General features: G+C 43.5%; 1 protein-coding gene across 1 annotated transcript in view; it reads left to right on the forward strand.

The window, feature by feature from the left end:
• The window catches only part of C1_1H12orf50 (chromosome 1_1 C12orf50 homolog), a 68,808-nt gene extending 55,121 nt beyond the window's left edge, over window positions 1-13,687 (forward strand). The window contains exons 5-6 of the mRNA XM_078656536.1: window positions 5,753-5,845; window positions 13,585-13,687. Of these exons, the coding sequence (XP_078512662.1) occupies window positions 5,753-5,845; window positions 13,585-13,610 (119 nt within the window). The 3' untranslated portion in view covers window positions 13,611-13,687. The remainder of the gene's footprint in view (window positions 1-5,752; window positions 5,846-13,584) is intronic.
• The last annotated feature ends 2,284 nt before the right edge of the window (window positions 13,688-15,971 follow it).

The raw sequence follows: 15,971 nt of genomic DNA on the forward strand, positions 1-15,971 counted from the left end.
GAACATCTCCCTCGGAGGGGGAGTTTGCAGAGTGTTTAATGTGGACTGAGAGGGTTATTCCTCCCTCTCTCAGTTGTAGATACGTAAATCCTCCAATGAACAGAATCTGTATCAGGCCTTTCCTTCCCATCACCAAAGTCTTGGTCTTGGCCTTGCAGAGGCCACAATAGTCTGGTGGACCCTTTAATTGGATCTATAAAAGATTGGACTTTTGAAGCTACTATGGGGTATTCACCAGGGATATCAGAAGAGTGAGACTAATTAATGGTCTTTCTAGGCCCTTTCCCACAAAGTCTGCTGTTACCATCACCTGGGATGTGACTTCAGCTTCTCACTTTCCATTTTGATGTGCTCTAATCTGTTGTGCCCCTGGATGCTTTATCAAATTAAAAGTGCACACCTTGGCCTCACCCATCTCCGCCATTCTGCTAGCACCTCCAATAAAGCTCCAGCCTCCTTAAAAGGTCCACAGGGGGTCCCACAGAAAAATGATCGCCAGCAGAGCAGTGGATCATCTTGGTGGGGTTTCTCTTTCCTCATTGAAGAGCGGTCATGTCCCATGCAGGTCACCTGTTTCTAAGTTGCTGTGTGTGCTGTCCTCCACCTTTTAGCTCCTCCATGCATCTAAAAAGATGGTTTGGCCCTGTTCTAATGTCCAGACAATCACAAATAATCCTTTAGAACAAGTTTAGTTTAGTTGCTTCACTCTCTGGGGGGGGGGGAGTGAGGAGTCATTCTCCAGTGGGGCTACAACCCCTGGCTGCTTCAACCTTCTCCCCTTGCCAGTGTTCAACAGCAGACCTCTTTTTCCTCTTTCACCTTGCCTCCTCTGTCTTGATGCCCTTCCTGGGCCATATTGCTGATGTGTAACAAAGCTATGAGGATTTGAGTTACAGGGTCTAGACAAGGCCTAGCTAGCAGCAGCCCGAATGTCAAGTGGAGGCGGGCGCACAAGCACAGCTTCCAAACCTCCTAGTGAAGAGCAATGCTGTAAAGAGATAAAAGGCCATGAAGTCCAGAAAAGGTTGTGCAGGCAAGGAATCATCCAGTGAGGACCTGTGAAGCAGAGTTAGCAAAAGTGGTAAACACTACATTATCCGTAGATCTCTATCTCCACAAGCACTCTAGATAATCATTCACCAGGAGCAGCAGAGAAGCCTTTCAACAGATTTTTAGTTGCAAATTTGAGCTGAGTGGAGACAAAAGAACAACAGTGGTGAAAAAAGTTACTCCGCTATTGCAACGACCTCCATACAGCTAGTAGAGCCAAGCAGCTGCTATTGGGTTAATTAGGGGGCTCACGCTACGCTGAGTGGCATAGTGTCCGGAGCTAAACAACTGAACAACTACAAACCAGTCCCAGGTGCGGTCTGCTGTAGCATGAACCTCTGTGCAACTGTTGAAGCCGTGAAGGTACTGTGGAAAAGTTTCTTCGTGGCTCTCGCTATGACGACCTGTGCAGTGTCCGGCACTGATCAACCACGAACCACAAATCAGCCAGACACCAAGGAATGGCCTAGGCTCCACTCTTCCTGTTCAGCCGGTGGCAAACGACTTAACCAGCCCCAGAAAGCTCTAAAGTTCCTGAATTATGAAGGATCTGAGAACATTATTCCAACTCAGAGCAGACGGTAACTTTCGCAAATGACTTTAGCAACACTGACACATTCACCATAAATTGTGACAGCACTTAATCATGACATACAAAATCAATTTCAACATTCAAATTCATGTGCCACAAAAACATTACAGTTTGCTCTTAATTGAAAAAGGCACTGCATAAATAGCATTCAACAACACTGCAGGGGTTAATCTCGACATATGGTCCTAAGGCCCCTATGGCTTCACATTCATCTGGCATTGGTACATCTTCCTCCCAGTCGTTCCCTTCCTTCATGATGACTTTATCTTCAAGTAGTGGAATGGGAGAATTTGAGGTAATGATAATAGCAACAGTGAGTGCAGTTGGGGCCCTGATAGTAGTAGATGTATTTTAGGATACTGAAGTGGTGGTAAACATTAGGACACAGGAGTCTTCAAGCCCTATGGACTCGGCACAGAGGCAGGCATCTTGGCTGTCGCTTGGTTGATTGTTGCAGTGAGCTGGTGAGGCACAGCTGAGTGGCAGTGATTATTTAATGACATAATGTTTGCAACTCACGACATGCAATGATTATGACATTATACCACAAGTGATGTCTGACTGTAAAGTACATCTAAGGAATGTTTCATTTGCCACCATCATGAGATGCAATGTCCAAATTTACAGTGGTCAGTGACCTACAGACACTGCCTCCACTTTTTGTACAGGTTGATATCTTTTCCAGCAGCACACGGTGGCTTATGTTCCAGTCCATTATAAGTCAAGGTAATATTGTTTCAAAGAGACATAATGTGTCTCTCATGTGGTTGTCCTACCTGCTTGATGCAAATACATATCTCGCACTGGACAATCTTGCAACACTATACTAACACAAGTGAATATGTGCCCATGACATTAGTGTTCCCTAATGCTCGTCATATTTACCTGGAGTATGTTGGTTGGTGCAAGCAAGTTATGTCAGGCTCTCACAAGGATTCTCTTTTCCTCCTGCTTCAGCCCACCCTGTATTGTCTCAATATTGATAAGGCTTAATAAGTTGGTAATCTACTCCCACAAGGGAGTCAAGTATAGCTCTGCTGTAGCTGCTCCCTCAGTTGCATGACTCTCGGATCTGCATTTTGGGAGGAGATTCTGGATATGAGGTTTGATGTCTTAAAACTCTCTTTTAATCTTATATTGTGTGAGAGGAGACTCCATTGACTTCAGGATTACCTGCTGCCATTTCGTACCTCTCACCTGGGCCATGGATGTTTGGAGCAAAATGCCCATGAGCCAGGGATCCTCTTTCCAACCAGTAGTTGAGGCACCATAAATTCGAACTTTCTCATGTAGTCAGATGCTGTGGTTCCACAGATGGCTGGTTGGCAGAATTGGATAGCTGTTTCCAGTGAATGATTGAAATTGATTGAAAATCCTTAAAATGTCTGCCAAGAGATGGCCTGTGTATTCAGTGACACTGGCAGGGGATGGCGTGACTCCCTCGCTGAGTGTATAGGTACACTGCTCAGCCCAGACAACATGGTAGCACGTTTGGGAATTGTGGATGGTTTTATGAATACCAGAGCACAGAGAACATTAGCAAGGGTGGGCATTCTAGCTGCAAAATGTGATATAGCACATTTTTAGCATTGCAAGAGTTCCCCCCAAATGAGAGACTGGTATGCAGGAATGGACTACTGCATAGTTGAGGAAAGAATGGTATATAAATGGAGGGGATGCAAAAGCAAATGTCAGAAAATATGGGGCCAGTGGCTATCCAACCAGCCAGTTTAGTGATAGTTTGCTTATTTAGTGCAATTGTGATTATCACAAGATGGCTTAAAGTGTAATGAGCTGTGGCCAGTATTTTATACAAATACATTAAGTAAAACTATATATAACAATAAAAAACTATATTATGTACCCAAACATGATATTCTTACCTTCTGTATTCTGCCCCATGATATTGTTGAGTACATATTTTTGACACAATATTTGTAAATCACGATAGTATTGCCAAAATATTTTGGTAGTTCACATTTTGTGGCTCCTTAAAACACCTTACAACTTGCACAACCGCTCCATGGGAACTCTTAATCGAAACACATCTAACATGGGCTTCAATTGGAATTCATAGAGCATATTATCAAGGCCATTATCGCCGCTTTATCGGCAGTTTCCTGCCGATAAAAGCGGCGATAATGTATCGCCTGTCTTTGATAATATGCCCCAATGTTTTTATTAGTTTCATTTAAGTTCAAGAAGGCATTTTTTTCAAATGTGGTCAATGCATTGTTAAAATACGGTTCTCTGGATAATGCTCATATGCCTTTGGTTTTTAGTGCTGTTGGTTTTGGGGTGGTGTGCTCTACCCTGTGTTGGATAGGTGATGTGGAAAATGTTGTGATAGTCCTACTGGCCATCACTAATTAGGGATGTGGCCTGTATGATGCACAAAAAGGGGACTGGTGTATTGCCCCATCCAGATGCAAAGGCCTGAGGGACAGAACAGAAATTCTGAAATTACTTTCCGGGACGAATGGTTTTCCTTTTTTTCAGTAGAGGTACCAGGCAACCTCTGCTTTCTTCAAAATGTTATCTGTGGTGTTGTGGTCCTGAGTTAATCCAAGTGACTCGATGTTGAGTAAAATATGTTTTTTGGAGGTTGTGTAGGTCATTCAGGCATTGCAATCACATGCTAACTCCACACACTCTTGCATAAGTAACTCCAGAGTTACTGGGTGGCATAACAGGGAACTCAGATTAAGGCCAGAAATGTATTCACTTTTAATAAAAATCCAAAGCCTCATCAAGATCTGAAGTTGTGCACACAAACATGCCTGCACAGGATTTGCTGGCTCTTGCTAGGGATGAGGTGGACATCGAAGCCAGCATATTTTTTATTTACAAAGATATGTTTCTTTTTGAGCCATCCATGCCGATCCTTCTTCAACTTGACTGGCACAGGGAAAGGAGAAAAACACACAAGAAAGTCAGCCTGTTCGTAATGTGTACCCTGTACTTGCAACTCTTGTGCGGGTATAAGAGTTGTAGAAAATGTATTAATGATTACTGCCTAAGCAGAGGCAGATGTAAAATTCTTATAATTCAGCCACGGCCGGCAGTGGGAGTACCTGCAGGGCGGTGATGTGGGGAGGGGGAGGGTGGGGGGTAGTAATGTATGGAACGAATTTCGTTGAGTGCACTGCATCCCCAAATGCGATGCAGTGCGCGCAACGACATTCGTTTTATTTATTTAAATGTTTACTTACCTATAAAACTCCGTATTCCATACATTACTACCCCACACCCTGCCCCTCCCCCTTCCCACGTCACCGCCCTGCAGGTACTCCCACTGCCGGACCTGACTGTTATAGTTGTCCTAGATGGGCCCTTTAACACAAATCAAGGGAAATACACTCACCCAATCGGAGGCCGACTGACTTGGGTCCATAGCCTAGTTAAGTATTTAGTGGTTGCCAAGAGATTTGGGCCACATGTAATATTTACTTTTTGCAAAATAGTGGCTGCAATTTACAACCAGTATTTTTGTGACCAGTAAAGAATTTTAAGAACTGGCCCATGTACTAATAATGTCGGTTCTCAACTTTCGAAATAATTGTGGGTCAAAGTCTAACCTAACATGTATATTAATGAAGTAGGCCTCAAATTTCAAGGCACTCTTATTGGAGACCATCACAGGAACGGAAGCCTTGCTGGAGTCAGAAGACCACCATATCTGTGATTGCCTTTTAATAAAGTAAACTTGTTTTTTTAATGCAGGGCGTTTTACTTAAAGGAAACAGGGCTGCATTTAAAAAAAAGTTTATATGTTTTTAGAAGATTGTTTATGAGGGAAGAGTGTTTTCCTAAAAGGGGACTAGTAAATAAGAAAAGGCATTTTAACGGATGCCAACGACAAATTGGAGTACTTCTGGTCCTTAATTCTGATTGGAGGGAAGGGATGTTCAGTGATGTGAAGCTAATAGACTCTGAATCTAGATCAGTGTTCTGTTAATAGGGACCTGCATGAAGGAAGAGTGTACTCACACTTTATTAGTTTTGTTTCCTTAGTTACTAACTACCTTGGGTATAAGAAGTATAAAACTCATGATCATAACTTTGATATTAAGTAACCATTGCCATTAAACCATATGTTTATTTTTCCAGACAATTACAATGAAGCACCTTATATGGCACCAGCCTGGAGAAAAAGGATCTCCTACACAAAGACAGACCATAAATCTGAGAACTCATATAATGGTAATTACTTTTCACAATCGATACATTTCATTTTATTGTCAAAGATTTATTGATTTGAAAGTTTTATATAGCGCGAACCAGTCCCTTGCGAGTATCAGAGCGCTTTACAGGGTAGGTGTCAAAGTTACATAAAAACAAAGAAAATAACATCGGTTCAATGCTGGACAATGATAGTATAAACTTCCTAACATATCTACATGGGAGTAAGGTACATAACAAAACATTCACTGTATATCAAGCAAAATATGTACGTTATTAATGAAACACAGTTAGAAGCTATAGTTTGTTTTTGCAAAATGTACCAATTAGGTATTGTTTTCTTATCCTTTTATGTCTAGTTGGGCAATATTTACAGTACATATTATGCCACTTAGTATTTGTATTCTGCATTCTATTTCATCCTAAAAAAACATTCTTGTACTGGCCACTTATCTGATTGTAATTGAATATGTTTACTATTAGTCATCTAGAAAGTTTCAAAAAGGGATGTGGACAGTTGAGTAATAAATATTCTGCCAATATAATGAATCCTTTTACAACATTTTACAAATATCATGAACGTTATGAATTTTGTATTTAAAATTCCTGTAAAGATTGGGGGCAATATAAGTATTTTATGTTAAATACTGGTGATTTGAAAATTACAAATCCACCTGTTCAGGTTTAGGACGAGTCTACTGAATGTGAAAATGAATCTATGTTGTTAATGAATCTGCCTATTAAACCCAATATTTTATCATTTATTCCCCATAAATGCACCTATTTTTATATTAAATGTACAGGGTCATTAACCTCACAAGTGATACACGATAATTACAAAAAACATTAGCTGTGTTTTTGATGAAGTTTGTTTTGCCATCCTGCACTATAGTCAAGGGTATGAAAATATTTTTTTTCGGAGATGGCTCAAAAACAAAATCTTAAATTAGGCAGCCCAAATTGTTACATATGTTCCCCAGGATAGCAATTTCACAGTTAATTGTTTATCTAGAAAAATGTGGTCACTGTAAAGGATTTACTAGTAGTGAAGCTTGACCAATTCATTGAACGACAGGCTTCTTGGAGCTTTGCCCAATCCCTTACAATGCCTTAGTAAACAAACATTGGCAAAGCCTATGTGTCTGGCTATTTTAGATTGAGAAATTGGTGGGTGAGTCAATGTGATAATGTGTCAACTTTTGGATGTAATGCATTGATTGGAGGTGATTGAATGCTTAGATAACTATGGTATGAGTGGTCAAATATGTGAGTGCATTGATGGATGGATACATTTGTGACTGCATGAATGGGTAAGAGACTGAGGGTCATGCACAATAAAGTGGTGAAGCGTGTCATTAAGACAAGAAGGATAACTACATGCTTCATCTCTTTAGAAATGCAGGGCTATACCATATTTACTAGAATATGTTGCAGCCCTGCGTTTCCCCAGCGCTGGTGCTAATTTTAGCTGCCCAGTGCCAACACAGGCACCCTAGCACCATAGTTCAAGGGTGCCTGTGATGAAGGGAAGTTTGTTTGATGTGCAGGAAGGTCCCCCTTCCTGGATACAACTTTTCACTTTTCACTTTACACTGAAATTTATGGCACACTTCCTGCACCAATGGGGTAAAATCGGGATAGAGGGTCACAGCCATTTCCTGGTATTGTAGCAGCCACTTCTGACAGGCCAGGTGAAGGACAGTGTCCCGGTCCCAATAGTGCAGGAGTCTGGCAATAATGAGACGTGGAGGCGCCACTATATAGGTCTTTGGCCAACCGGTCCTATGTGCTCTCTCAATTGTAAAGGTGGCTGAGAATACCTCTTCTACAAACAGTTCCAGCAAGAGACTCTCGACAAAAGTGTCCATGCGGCCAGTGTTGGTGACTCAGCCACTCCCGCAATGCAAATATTGTTATGTCTGGAGCGTGCCTCCAAATCCTCGGTCTTGGCGGCCATCACCTTGAGGAACAACTCCACCTTCGCAAGACATTTATTTGCTGTAATGTTAGTGTCTTCAATGTCGGATATCCGTTGTTCAGCGGCATATAATCTTGTCTTATGTCTATCCATTCCCTCATCCATGCCATCCAAGTGGATAGATAGAGCCTCAAAGTGGCAATCCACGGATTGGAATCCGGCCTTTAGTCCAGCCATTATGTCAGCAACGCCTTCTAGTGCAAGGGATTCAGCCACAGTGGTGCCAAAGTTCCCCTAAGTATTCAAAGCTTAGTTGTCGTTGTTTAGGATCGTTGCGCCCCATTGTGTAGTAGATAGGCCCAGTAGAGACAAGTCAGGGCAGGAAGGAGATGCCAACCATCTGCCAAATTCGAGAAAGAGCCCCAGTCAGGAGCGCCTGCCGAGACTCAGTGGAGGCAGAGCCAGTGGTCTCAGATAACCAGGGGTAAGCACCAGGACAGTCTGCCGTGCCCGCATTGACAGGTGGTCTCCCAGTCAGTGCCAACCAGATCCAATGAGGCAAGCACTATAGGTTGCGGCCAAGCATCTGCCTTGTCCGAGTGGTGTGTGTTAATCACTGGCAGGAGGCGCCAATCTAACCACTGCCCCAAGCTGCAACACCAACCACTGCAGCACAAGGGTCCCTACAGTAGACAATAGTTACATTATTTATGACAGGAGCACAGCAACATTGCAAGGGACTAACAGGATGGTTTAATGTGTTGTTAACAGGCGACTCCACTAGCCCACATGTATCATCCAGGGGAATGCATAAGGCCTCGTGGGCAAGGGCTGATATTCAGGAGAGGTTTAGGGCTAGGCTTACTCACCACACCTTGCATCCAGTGGTGGAGTAGGTTCAAAGCCAGTCATGCATGCTCACTTAGCAGACGGGCACCTGCAGGCACAACAGGCATAGGCAGGTGAGCCCAGAGGGGCCCTCATCAGGACAGGCAGGAATTGGCCTGGCCACTATCGCCGCTGGGCCTCCTAGGGCCGCATCGGGCCATGACCGCCGGCAGACCTGATATCTTGCTCCCAGGTGAGCAAGTGGTCCTGGATCAGGAACGCAGATTCCCTGTGCTAAGGGCACCCCCACCCTCAAAGACCGTGATGGTGGAGTGAAAGATTGTGGTGAGCTCTTCGGAGCTTCAGCACTAAGTGCCATCTTGGTCCTCGGCTTGACCACGCCCCCTTTACTACCTATTTTATCTCTTTTTTCTGTAATCTTAATTTATTGTGTTGGTGGTCTATAAATAATTCTAACTATCCACTACTTATGTGAAAAATATTTTGTTGAAAGCCTACTGGTAGAAATTAATGTAAAAAATAGGCCTTAAATCTGGATGTATGACGTTACAACGCATACTTTTTCAACGCCTACCTTTACATCGCAAGTTTTACAACGCATACCTTTACAACGCATAGTGCTTTTAGGCGCTGGATAGTGAATTGTTTAATTTACTATTCCAACTCCAGTCCCTGTGGATAGTAGGGAAGGTGTTGGACAGTACATTAAACCTATTCCCTATCCTAGAGCGCCCCCCAGCGCAATGCGTTGTAATGGTTTGCGTTGTAAAAGTTGCGTTGTAAAGGCACTGCGTGGTGAAAGTTGCGTTGTAAAGGTTGTTTACCCTTAAATCTATTTAAAAATGTCAAATTATGCACTCTGTTTAAAAATAACAACTTAGCTCGCTCCTCACCTATTTAAGAACATGTCAGCCTTCCCCAAATATCCCAATGATATAAAAAAAAAAGACAACACCAACTTAAATGCTCTATTTATATGGGGCACGATCAGGTAATTTAACTTAGCTGATGCTAAACTCAAGCCCCAACAGGATCTGGGGTTTGACTATAAACATGAGCAGAATAATTCCCAGTGCTAAAATATGCTGACTGCAACACACTCATGTTGGACTAAAAGCCCTTCTTATTCTGCCGCCATCTTAATCTGATACAAGACTAAAGTAAGTATATACAAATTCAAATACAGGCTCATGGAAGATATACGATTTAAAACAATTTTTTCATAAAAACACTAAGGGGCAGATTTATGTTAACTGGCGCATCCCCAGGGATGCGCCAGTTAACATGCGCCACAGTGCGCCACAGCTCCGCCACCCATGGTGCGCCGCATTTATGATGCGGCGCACCATGGGGCAAAAACGGCACAGATGCGTGACGCATCTGTGCCGTAAAGGTGACGCATTGCTGGAGTTGCGTCGCAAGCGCGACGCAGCTCCAGCAAGGCTCGGGGGTGCCCCATCTCCACAATGCTGCGTCAAGACCTACGCCTGCTTCAAGCAGGCGCAGGCTTTTGACGCAGCATTGGCCTGAAAGTGACTGAGTGAAATCTTATAGATTTCACTCAGCCACTTTTGCGAGGCGCACCTGCCCCAGAACGCCCACCCTGCGCCGGAACGCCCACAAGCGGCGCAGGGCTTTACAACGTGACGCATCTGCCTAGATGCGTCACGTTGTAAATCGTTCGTAGGGATGCGCCACGTTTACGCCGCCTTGCGTGACGCAACAGCGGCGTAAACGTGGCGCAAGTGCCTCATAAATCTGCCCCTAAGTTTCAGCTTCCGCAAAACGTCTGCTCAATGCAACAGTTTCTCTAATAAATCTTGTACTTCTATCTGGAACTCAATTAATTTTACATGCATACTCCCTGTACATTCATACTCCATGTTCTCTCACCTCGCCCTTAACCCTCTCTTTTTAAACTGACGTTTCCATGCCCCTGCCATCATCTGCTTGCCCCCTCCAGGTTCCTTGTTCCTTCAGTGCCTCCTGCCATTCTATCGGCAGTTGAACACCTGAAAATATGTATTTAACCATTCTAGGATGGCCAAGAGTGCATACCAGGCAGGCATCCTTCAAAGCAGTTTTTATATTTTTCCTACAAAATCACATTCAAAGACAGCTACCTGGGATGTGTGCACATCTATGGCTTGCATCTTTGAATGGAGTTCTTGCAATATAATAAATCACCTTCAAAGATTCACATACATCTACAGTGGCATCTTAGAATAATGTTCTTAAAATAACACAAAATATATTCTAAGATGGCTTCTGTGTATATGTGTTCATCTGGTTCAGCTGTCTTCAAATGCAGTTTCGAATCTGTAAATGGCATGGGCTTATTTTTACTTTGATTTTTAATTGCCCATATTTAGAGACCCTTGCTTACCTAGTGGTTATCTCAATGCCTTTTATGCATCCAGAGGACTTACGGATACACTGAAGATGTAGGTATTTTGCAAGCAGGCGACATATATATTTCACCTGCTCAACATTAACATGCATATTTTATCCATATAAACTTTTAGCAATGCTGTAAACAATTTGATACTTTTTTGCTGTGATAAACAGGGCTGGACTGAGAACCACGACCAGCCCTGGCAAAGTGCTTGGCCGCCTCCCCCCCTCCCCACTAGGATCGGGCGGGGGGTTGGAGGTGCCGTCGAGCTCTTTGCCAGGGCCGGTTTTCGGACGATTTTGGTACAGGGACGATTTTGCAGCTATAGCTGCAAAATCATCCCTGGGGGATTGCCCGGTGCCCGCTATGGCCAGTCCGGCCCTGGTGATAAATGTCCTGCCTCAATGAATAGTTGCAACTCTTGTCAAGGTGAACCCTCAAAGCTACTAAATTAACCTGAGCTCAAACCCCTGCAAGATATGACACAGCGCGGACCGGCTTAACTTAGGGCAATATATGAAGTATTTATGCAGTATCAAAGTAGTAATAAAGTCCAAGCACCAAGCAATACAAATTCCAAACTGAATTAGAAAACAGAGTAAAAATTATTTAACAGAATGATACTAAAATAGCAAAAATCAAATAGGGGAATCAGGGAGATGACTGTTTAAAGTTTTATGTAGAAATAGTGGAAAACAGCTCAAAGAGCTAATGATAGCTTATGGAAGTGGTAGACTGGGGCCAGTGCGCAATTTGAGGCTGGCAGCGATGGAGCCCTCGTCACAAAGTTTCCAAACTTTCTTCTAGTGCCTGAACAACCACATGAGTACACTTTTAAGGACCCAAAACCCAAGTAGAGGTAATATACAGACTCCCAGAGTATCAGGCAGAGGCCAACAACAAAATCCAGTCCAAGTCCATTTGTCAGTGGTTAGCTCGGCACTTTAGGAAAAATACCTTTTGAAGCTTGTTGTGTCTGTGGAGCCACCCAGGAAGTCATTCAACTGTCCCTTGGAGTCTACATCTTTGTCATGGGTACAAGAAGGAGCAGGTATAGTCCTTTAAGGCCATCTCAAGATACTGACAGCACATTCAGTCTTCTTCCATTCTTTCACAAGTCCAGAAAGGGTTCTGATGGGGGTCCTCTTTTGGGGGGAAAACATGTATGTCTGGCACAAGCAAATGGTTGGGGATGCCTTCTGACAATTCTCTAACCACTGTGGTATAAGTTCCTGAGGGCAACCCTATTCCCTTTTTCAGAAGTACCTGTTTGCCTTACTTCAAACAGACTTAAAGGGTCATGTGTCAAGGCATTTTCAAGATGGCGAAAGACTTTGGCCTCACTACACTTGGTATTGAGCGTTGTGGGTGTGTAAGGGAGTCCTTCCACATCCAACCATTAAATCCAGTTTGAAGCAGGTCTTGTACCCACTACAGACTATGAGGCAGACGTCTGGTAGGACAAAGACAGGACCCTACAACACTCATACATGAGATGGACAAAAAGTGTCCTGGCATCCTCTTTACTTCCTTTCAAGTCGATCTAAGTGTTATATTTTGCTCAAACAAACTTGTCATGAAGGATTTGACTATGTGGTATGAACAGGATGATTACAACCTGCAGTATGAAGATTCTGTAGATCTCAGTTGAGTCATCCCTGCCCATTCAAGTCACCCTTTTATGTAGCTCATGTGTGGAATTTAGCACCTCACTCAAGGCTGAGCATAGACTGGGAGTTGGCAGAGGCTAATGCTAATTAGCCTTCTGAAATATAAGACAGGTAAAAGGTAACTTTCTAAAAGTTTCTTTTTCTTATTACCCATTACAAATGAGACTTTACCATTGAGTTGTATTTGTAATTTCTACTAAAATAGTGGTTTAATAATTTTTCTAGCTGGTCCATTTCCAGAGTTAGCAATATTAGTATTTCAATCAGCACTTCTAAGTAGTGAGGCCTGCCACAGTGAAGATCTTTCAACCTTATCACTCTAGGAACATTGTATTATAAGTTTGTAAATGTCCCACTTTCAAATAACATACATCCTGCCCTGTGGGCTACAAGCCCTACTCAAGGGTGGCTTACTAATATTTAAAAGGGAGGTCTTACTATCCAAAAAGGGATATTTTGACATGTCACACTGCTGCTGTAGTGGATGGCACAATAAGTACCACAGTCCACAAGTGGTATCTAACTTTCAGCCCCGGGTGTACTTTCTACACCGTGTAATAGATTTGTACATGCAAGATGAAGGTGCCACTCGTGAGTAAGTCAATTTAACCCTGTTTAAAGGGGAAGCGCAGACACTTTATTCTTGGTTAGCCGGGATAAAATGCACACAGTTCTAAAGACAGAAAAAATAGGGTCCAGAAAATTGCAGAAAATATAAGGTGACCACTGAGAAAGGGTGAATTTCCCACAAATGCTATTTGTGAGTACTATTTACACTGCTTATGATACTTACATGTAGAGCGAAGACAGGGGACTTTCAAATATGTCTTTAAATGTTCTTGCCATTACACCTTGAGATATTTTCAGTTGAAATAGTATGCAAATAAAAGACAATAATACAGTTGTTTTGCACATATTTTAATTTTAGAGCGAAGAAGGAATGGAAGCAAATAGAAGAAGATGTGTATATGTAAATTACAGCAAAAGTGTGCCTTTTACAGTCATAGAGAAAATACAGCGATAAATTGGAGGATTCATGAGTGCATTAATGTACTCGCACTTAAGACGGAAGTGGCAGTTCAGAAAATGAGGGTATGGAGAGAGCAGCTGACACTACATACAAGAGATAAAATTACTTTGGAGTGTGCTGCAATAAAAAAATGAAATGTGTGTTTCTGGATTCTTAAATTAATTAAACTCTTGAAGTTTTTAATTGCATTTTTGCATTCTGTACCACCTGAAGAGGTAGGCATCTGGTCAATAACACCATTCAAATGGCCTGGGTATTTTATAAAATAGTGATTCCTCCTTTTTTTAGGTCTCGCATAGGCAGCGGATGCGATGCATGCACTATCTCTTTAAGACATGCTGTATTTACAATGTGGGCTTCAAGCACCTTCCATTTTGTTTCATTGGTTCCCCTTATTGCCTTTCATAAATGCCTATTTTTGTTTGGTGAATATGCTTATTAGTCCCTCCTTTTGGTGTTTTGGAACCTCCCATGTAGCCCCCCCCTGTTACATGTCTCATTTTGCTCCTGGTTATTGTGGTCCGTTTCGTTGACAATTTTTTTGGTGCCTTTGCTCATGTTCTTGGAATGCTGTTTGCTGGCCTTCCAAGGCAAATGTGTGCAACAAATGTTTGCAACCATTGTTACTGGTTTCCCCTCTCCACCACTGTTTCTCCGTGTGGTGTCCCCTTTGCACCACCTTCAACCCCACTCTTGTTCCCGCCCCACCACCCTCCTTGCATCTTCCAATTGCCTATTCTCTTTCCTTCCTCTACCAAAACACTTCCATCATTTGCACCCCCTACCCTCCTTTTTCTCCATCGCCCAGTGTCTCTGTATACCTCATTTACTCCATGGCTCTTTTCTCCATTTCTAATCTCTCTGCACCTCATCTACTTCCCTTATCTTTAGACTCTGCTATGTTCCCCTCCTCTCTGCCTACCTCTATTTTTAACTGGGCAACTCTCTCCTCTGCTCCCTCTATTTCTTCTCCATTCATTTGGTTGCACCCCTTTTTGCTCTACACTCGCCTCTGTGTGCCCACTGTCTGTGGGCACTCCTTTCCCCTTTGCCCTCTCTCTTGCATGTCTTCTCCCCGGTAGGCTCCAGGGCATCCCCCTCGGGGGCTGCTCCCTCCTGGGCCATGGGAGCGAAGGGGGCCGGCTTCCTGTGCCCCCTGCCCCTTCTCTCTAAGGCAGGGATCTGGGCCATACTCTCAGGCTCCAGATTCTTCTCAACACCCTCCTTGGCTGCCATGGACCTAGTGGTAGCACATGCCCATTCAGGCAGACCCAACATTTGCAAGTGAGCACTCCTCTCCACCGTAGCCCACGGGGAGTTCTCTAAATCATTTCCCAACAGACAGTCTACAGGCATGGGGTGGGGGGCTGTTCTGTCACAGGTAAATGAGGAGAGACTGGACCAACCTGTAGCCTTCATAACTAGGAGATTACTTCCCCGGGAACAAAGGTGGAGTGCAATTGAGCGTGAGGCATTTGCTGTGGTCTGGGCACTGAAGAAGCTGAGACCATACCTGTTAGGGACTCACTTCCGGGTTCAGACAGACCACAGACCCCTCAGATGGCTGATGCAGATGAGGGGTGAGAATCGCAAGTTATTGAGGTGGTCCATTTCCCTACAGGGTATGGATTTCACGGTGGAACACCGCCCTGGTACAGAACACGCCAATGCAGCAGTAAAGTTAGGTTTACCAAGCAATGCAAGGCCACCTTGCCTGGCCTTGCGATACTTGGTAAAGCGAGTAACACAAAGCAGCACAAGTCGCTGCCCTGTGTTCCTCTGCTCCAGGGAGGTGTCCCATGTGTGGAGCATGGGTGTTTCCACGCATCCAGCTATGGATTTTGGTGTATTCCCAGGTTTACCATGAGTGGTAGAACTGAGAATGCATCAAAATGCTACACCTTCCATTGGAGGCTTTTCAAGAAGTACGTTTATTTCTTCCAGTTTCTTCCTCTTTCTACTTGTGATGCATTCTGCAGCACACATAGAAAGAGGTAAAAGCCTCGGAGGATTGTTTTTTTGCAGGAAAAAAACAATCCATCCTACAACACAGACACTAATGAACTATGGTTTAGTGAAGCCAGTGTTGTCACAAAGCAGCACATTGTGCTCAAATGCAAGAAGAGGACAGGAATGCGCCATATGATGTGAATTACGGTGCATTTCTGCGCTCTCCCTTCAAGTAGTGCAGCAAAGTGTCTTGCAGCATTGCGTTGAGTGAAAGTATAATACATCTGTTCCCTGGTGTGGAGCTTGCTAGGCCTTCAGTAAATCGAGAATTGAGC

Source organism: Lissotriton helveticus, chromosome 1_1 (genome assembly GCF_964261635.1).
Source record: "Lissotriton helveticus chromosome 1_1, aLisHel1.1, whole genome shotgun sequence".
In the NCBI taxonomy this organism is placed as follows: Eukaryota; Metazoa; Chordata; class Amphibia; order Caudata; family Salamandridae; genus Lissotriton; species Lissotriton helveticus.